This window comes from Dermacentor albipictus, chromosome 10, assembly GCF_038994185.2.
Source record: "Dermacentor albipictus isolate Rhodes 1998 colony chromosome 10, USDA_Dalb.pri_finalv2, whole genome shotgun sequence".
NCBI lineage: Eukaryota > Metazoa > Arthropoda > Arachnida > Ixodida > Ixodidae > Dermacentor > Dermacentor albipictus.
In genome coordinates this window covers 37,956,196-37,962,989 of record NC_091830.1, presented here as the reverse complement: position 1 = coordinate 37,962,989, position 6,794 = coordinate 37,956,196, and the positions used below count along the sequence as shown (strand labels likewise).

Below are 6,794 nucleotides of genomic sequence, written 5' to 3'. Positions count from 1 at the left end.
GCAATCATTTTCTGTAAGTCGGCGATGGTGCAAGTTGTCGACTGAGATGGTAGAGGAGGATCGGCTGAATTGCTGTCTACCTCAATAGATGCAATAGACGCACCTCCACCAAATATGTTACGTAGAAAGACGCAGACGACAAGCTATGTACAAATATATTTACAAGGAAAATACGCTGCGCTTGGCCAAGAGGCAACAGCCCGCGCTAGCTTCTAAATCGTCGTCTTCGTCTTCTTCCTGCTCAGCTCTTCGTCAGTGGGAGCATACCCCGTAGCAATATGATGATGATGATCGTGTCTATTGCAAATTAAAAGTGCTGCGTGCCGAGACCAAGATAGTTGGTTTATATATATGTATTTATATATACACATATATGCAAAACGTCTATAAACCTTTGACTAGCAGCATTTAATTTTGCTGTCAAGCCCAAGTCTTGTTTTATAGGTGCGTGCATGCGCCCGTGGTTAGCCGGATGACAGCTGGGCACTGCGACGGCTCACTGAACGTGGTTAGGCTTCTGCAGGACCGCGTTGCCAGTCTGCGTTGTTTCAGAGGTATTTCTCTCTTTGGGCACCGCATAGGTGAAGTTGACTAAGTGCCGATGTCACATCGCGGCCTGTTTAGCGACGATCTCCTACTGCGCTCTCTGTAATGCAGAGAAATAGACGACATTTGTCTCCTGCAACCGGAGCCAGCGCCACGCCGTAATTTATACGACCGCGGTTTGCTGAATGTGGAGGCGATGGACAGCGACGAGTTTCACCACTTGTTTCGCTTTCGAAAGATCGACTTGGCACACCTTGCGTCGGCTCTGCTGATTCCCGAAGAGGTCGTCAGCGCCCAGCGCGTCCGGGTTCCAGGCAACGAGGCGCTCTGTATGACACTTCGACGCCTGGCCTACCCCAACCGTTTGTGCGAGCTGGAGCTCTTGTTCAACAGGCACAGCTCTGTGCTGTCAAGCGTCGTGTCTTCAGTGCTAGCCCATATAGAGCACTACTTCGACCACCTGCTGGCTGACATGACTGCGCACAAGTGGCTAAACTTGCTCGCCGTCGAGAAATTATCCGAGGTGAGTCGGCCTAGTAAAACTCCTTCAGGCACGAATCGCGATGGACTGTCGATACATGAGTCACATTTACGCAACTTTATTCGAAGGCACCGGACACTCCATAAAAAGACGTGCATTAAGATTAAATTGTGCATTGCCTAATGATTCATCATAATTACAGTATATCTATTGTGCAGTCAGTAAAGTTGCTTTTCTGCATAACATTCAACAGCTCGAAGTACATGCGCATGTTAAGCGTTACAAGAAATGAAAAATTCGGTTGAGCGCGGCACGTTGGACGCGCCATCCGATACCTCGGCCTCACGGGCACTCGATCGAAATCAAGCCCAGTCTGCATCGAAATTCTCGAGTGAGATTCACTTTTTTGCGTTACTCGCTGGATGGAGCCAGTCACGATCGAGAAACTTGTAGTTCCTTAGGCAGAATGGTTGCCTGTAGCAATATCTAGCAGATGGAAGTGAAAGGATGCAGGGGGCTCATTACACCCACAGTTCGATGCACGTTGCTTTTTATTTGCTACCACTGGACATGTTGGACAAAAATGGCGACACCAATGTGCACATCATGCGTGAAGGAAAAAATGTAAGCATAATTTTCTTGAGGACCTCGCTCAAATAAGTCAGTTAAGCTGTTTCACCTTGTCTGCTTCCATTTTTAACACATCAGAGGAGATGCACGTGAAAATGTGCTGGTTGCACATTAGAAAACTTGGGGAGGGAGGGAAGGGGGGGGGGTATGTTAGTATTGCAAGTCAGGAACTCGCTTTGGCAAGGTTTGCTCATTTTACCACCCTTAACTTCTATGCAACAGCATATCTTTTCAACCTCCCTCCTGTGCTCAATCTTCACCTGTTATTCTTTTTCTCAGGCTGTCCATGCAAAGGGTGCCCCACTTGATAATTGCTGGGCCTTCATCGATGGGACGGCACGTCAGATTTGTCGCCCAACGGTGGACCAACAAGAACATTATTCAGGGCACAAGAGGCACCACGTGCAAAAATATCAATCGGTGATGTGCCCAAATGGCATAGTTTGCCAACTGGATGGGCCTTTCAAGGGGCGACGTCATGATGCGGGTAAGTGCTTGTGATCCAAAAGCTCGAGAAACTGTGTGCATGTAGTTGCATAGGTAATTGAACCTCTGTTTTAATTTACTTGCGGTGTGCTTTCAGACATTGGTACCAAATTTGCCAATCTTTTTATTAACTTTATGGCAAAGTAGCTGCTTTCATTTATGATTACTGAAAGCTCTGAACTAAGTTTGTTGGCATTTGAAGAGCTCATTGGTTTTATTTCTGGCTTGTATGCATCAGGCTTGCTGTACAACGCCACAGGAGTGCATATCTTGGTGGTTTGAAACTTGACCCTTAGGTTGTTGGCCTTACAGTTGAAATATGTGGCGAGATCATAAAACAGAGCCACTTTTCAGCCCATGAGTCAAGAATAGTGCATCACTGTTGCATGAGAATTAGTGAGGCAACCACTGGCTTGAGACAACCTAAAATGTCAAGTGAAAATAGAAAGAGGGAAACGGTCATCGGGTTGTGGAAAATTTAATGCAGGAAAACTTCATATCTGCACGTCTGTCGTGCTTTGGCTGTAGCAATAAAGCTATCGTACAGCACGGTGGAGCAATGGGCCACTTTATTTCAGCAGGAATAAAACAGTTGTTGCAGTAACTGTGAGCTGGCAGACCTGCACATTGACCATTCAAATATACATGCATCTTCTGCATATTGACATCTTGACAAGCACAACAGTTCGTTTCTAAACCACAGACCTGGCAAAATGCCACAGGGGAACGGCAGTGTGTCTTCCAATCAAATCAAAGAATGTTTATTATTTGCAAAGGTGGTACATATTAGGTGAAATATACGGAACGAGGTCCCATAGCTCATAGCCGCAAGCAGTGGCGTAGCTAGGCCGTCTGGCACCCGGGGCCCATAGGTCTTCTGTCGCCCTCTCCCCGGGTGTAGCCGGCGGAAAGAGGAGTGTCTTCAGACGTATATGACACCCCCCTTCACTGGCCCCTTGCGCCCGGGGCCCACGGCCCCCCGGCCCCCCCTGTTGCTACGCCACTGGCCGCAAGGCGACCTGTTTTGAGGTGCATGAAGAAAGTTGGAGTTTAAAATAACACATAGGAAGGAACATTGCTTAAGAGCACATAATTTAAGTTGTTAGAATGTCATTGCTAGAGAGTAGGCTGAAGTTTTAAAGGTAGAGTTAAAGATCATAAATGTAGTTTGATTTATTAATCTGGAGAGTTGAGATTCCACCATTCTGTCAAGTTGTTGAGGTCAGTAATGTATGTAGTTTGGGAAAGAATTGAGTCTATTCCTACTATTGTCCTGTCATCTGCATAGAGAATAGGTGTGGAGTTAAAGAGAGTTGGCAATATCGCTAATGTAGATGACAAAAAATTCATGCAGAACTTCCTCAGGTAGCTCTCTAAGTATGCGTAAGCATTGTGCCACTTGCTTATCTCCAGGCAGCCTGGTGTCATTATCAGCATTATGGAACTTCATCTGACCAGTATAAACTCTTATCAACCTTCATTGATTGTTTGCTGCACGTTTGATAGCGAACATGATAAGGCAGGTTTAATTAAGACAGAGTTAATTACAGCACCTAAACCCATGATCATTGGTGTTAATTAACTTATGGTTAATTTAGCAAAGGTGTTGCAAAAGCTTCACTATATTTGCTAGGGGGATATTCAGTGTTTTATTGATGGTTTGGATGCTTGTTTTGAGCTTGTTCTTTATTGAAACATATGATGTTCTGTGTTGTATGGGTGATTTGAATGAATGTACGCACTGTTCGCCTCACTTTGCTCAGTGCTTGTAGCCTCTGCCTTGCATAGGTATGAGCCGTTGCATTTTTTGCTTGCTTAAGGGGGAATGAACCGTTCATTGTCTTATGTGACAAATTTCTCATTGGGTAAGCATTAAAATGTGTATGCACTTAATCGAAGCGGTCCACTTGTAGAGCCTTTAAGTAAGCCTTTGTCGTCACTTTGAAGTTAGAGATTACTCTATGAATACTAACAGTTATACGCCTGTAAAGCGGGCAAGTTAAATGCACCTATGGGGACGGGACTTTAGGCTACGTGGTGCTTAACGGAAAAACAAAGCGCTCACTGTCAAAAAAAAAAAGCGACAGCTTAAGAACGTGTTTTTTGCAAGGGTAGATTAAAAAGAAATATCTTCTAAAAAGTTACTGTTTTACATTGTGTTATAGATACAACCTTAATGTTAATATCTGGGAAAATGCCTCTGCCTTCAGCTGAGCGATGAGCTCTGTGCTTCTGAGCGCTGAGTCCCAGGAAGACTGGTCGGGAAAGTCCGTGCTCGCGTTGGCAGGACACAGCCAGAGCATGTGTTCGAAGTTGTATTCGTGGCCGCAGTGTGGGCATTCAGTAGGAAGGTCAGGATTGATCCTGCTTAGTCTTGTTGGTGTGATGTATGTCCTAGTCTGCAACTGTCTGTAAGTGACGGCCTGTGCTTTTTTGAGCTTTGGGTGAGGAGGAGGAAAAATTCTTTGTCGGCGCTCAATATTTCCTGACCAGACAGGTTTCTCTTGAACCCTGGAATCAACATAGGTCTACTTAATAATGAAATATTTGTTTTAGTATGTGAATGTAAAGTGCATCACCACTGTTTCTGCGCGATCTTAAAAAAGCATTCTTGCATTTCAGGCATTCTCAAGGAAACCAAGCTCTACGAGAACCTTGAGAAAATCACAATGGGCAGGAAGTTCGTCATTTATGGCGACCCAGCCTACCCTTTGCTCCCACTCCTATACAAGCCATTTGGAGGCACTACCCTGCAGCCTCATCAGGCATTCTTTAACAAGGGCATGAGCAGGGTGCGACAAGCTGTGGAATGGGGCTTCGCTAAGGTAGCCACAGAGTTTGCTTTTGTGGACTTCCACAAAAATCAAAAAATGTCATATCAGAGAGTGGGGCGCATGTACCGTGTGGCAACCCTTCTTGCCAACTGCCATACGTGTCTTTATGGCAGTCAAGTGTCCGACTTTTTTGATGTTTGCCCCCCGTCACTTGACGAGTATCTGGTGCCACATTCCATATGAGATTTCACAGCTAGAATCCCCTTTAGAATACTTGAGCAAATGTCCTTAGCATTTACTTGTGCAACAGAGCATCACTGAGAATGTGAAGGATGGCATGTTAAAGGGACACTAAAGGCAAATAGTAAGTCATTGTGGACTGTTCAAATACCATTTCAGAAACCTTGCAACACTTGCTTTGAGCCAAGAAAAGACTTAGTTTACGAGAAATTTGCATCTTAAGGGCCCAGCTACCTTTTTCGAAATTAATATCTCCCACCACCCAACTAGGAGAGTGGTGACGTTACATACGCCTTCACCACCCTTTGCTGCTATCGGTGAGTAAAACGGCACCTGGCAGACGGCAGTAGCCAAGGCAGAGCAGTGGATTTGCCATTGCAGCTGCTTTTCAGTCAAGTGGTGTAGACCATTCGGGAATCCCGCAAGATCACGTGGAAGGTGAATTCTCTGCTACTTGCATTTTGTGTGAGTTTCGCAAGCCAGCAAAACCAGCGCAGCACTTTGCGATAACGAAACTACAGAAACGAGAAAGTGTGGGCAGGGCAGAGTCGAGCGAAAACATAAGCTTTCGACCGCCTCTGTCATTATCAAGGGCAATTTCAATTTGTTCTTTTTTCTAAAAATGAAATAGAACTGTACAAGTAGCACTAATCTATCACTTTATCTTGACTTAATACTTGCCTTTAGTGTCCATTTAAGGGCACGCAGACAGCAGATGTTTAGCTATGTTGCATCATATAACCTTCGAAGAACAGCTATGTCGTTGGCTGATTTTACGTTTGAAAGATGTTGCAGTGCCGTCTAATGGTGCTGAATAATTCTTGTTCGATCGCCGAACCTTTCCTTCAACAGTACAATGGCATCTGCGTAGCATGATTCGGACGTGGGCAAACCAGAGATAGCTGCTGCTGCATCAAATCATTGAGGCAGATGGTCTGTTCACATTTTTCCCAGAAGCCTGTCCACCTATTGAGGTCCCCCTTGAGCGTTGTGAGAAGAGGTTTATTAGCGGCTTATTATGCAAAGGGCACAGCGACCTGGATTGGTGAGGCAGCCTGAAGCACCATCCAAAAAGGCACCGCAACCAGCAACGTGAGCAGGGTCAAGCTGTGCGTTTTAGCAGGGGAATAGCGAACCAGCTTGGTCCTGTTCCTGCGTACAGCGCCAGTGTCGGTGTTAACCCAGTAGGACCGAGGTTCATCAACTGGGGCTTGTACTGTCACTTTGCACTTGAAGTCTTTCAACCAGACATGTCCGTAGAATAGATCCGGCAGGTAACAGACTCCGTGACGTCTGTCAAAGTCTTTTCTTTTAAGTTTCCGGTACTGTTCCTCGAACTTCCGAAGGCTCTCTTGATCCGGCAGTTGGGGTGTCAGCTTAGTGGAATTAAGAGGAAGCTTGGTTCGTAGCTGACGACCCATCAGTAGTTCCACAGGGCTATACCCATTCTTCAACAGAGTCAACCTGTAAGCTAAAAGGGGCAGGGGTCTTTCGTTTTTTTTCATGGAAGTGTTGATTTTTACCGTAGCCTCAACAAGTTAATTCCTCTGAGGATAGTGAAGGCTAGAGGTAATTTGCTTGAAAGCGTAGTTCTGAGCGAAGAGTGAAAACTCAGTTGACGAAAACTGTGGGCCGAT

General features: G+C 45.5%; 1 protein-coding gene across 1 annotated transcript; it reads left to right on the top strand.

Annotated features, from left to right (window-relative positions):
* The first annotated feature begins 534 nt into the window (after positions 1 to 534).
* On the top strand, positions 535 to 6,497 carry LOC135911852 (uncharacterized). Its single transcript, XM_065444186.2, has 4 exons — positions 535 to 554; positions 658 to 1,069; positions 1,937 to 2,144; positions 4,766 to 6,497. Exons 2-4 carry the CDS (start codon positions 743 to 745, stop codon positions 5,158 to 5,160), a joined length of 930 nt encoding a protein of 309 aa, XP_065300258.1. The 5' UTR covers positions 535 to 554; positions 658 to 742; the 3' UTR covers positions 5,161 to 6,497.
* Positions 6,498 to 6,794: the final 297 nt, after the last annotated feature.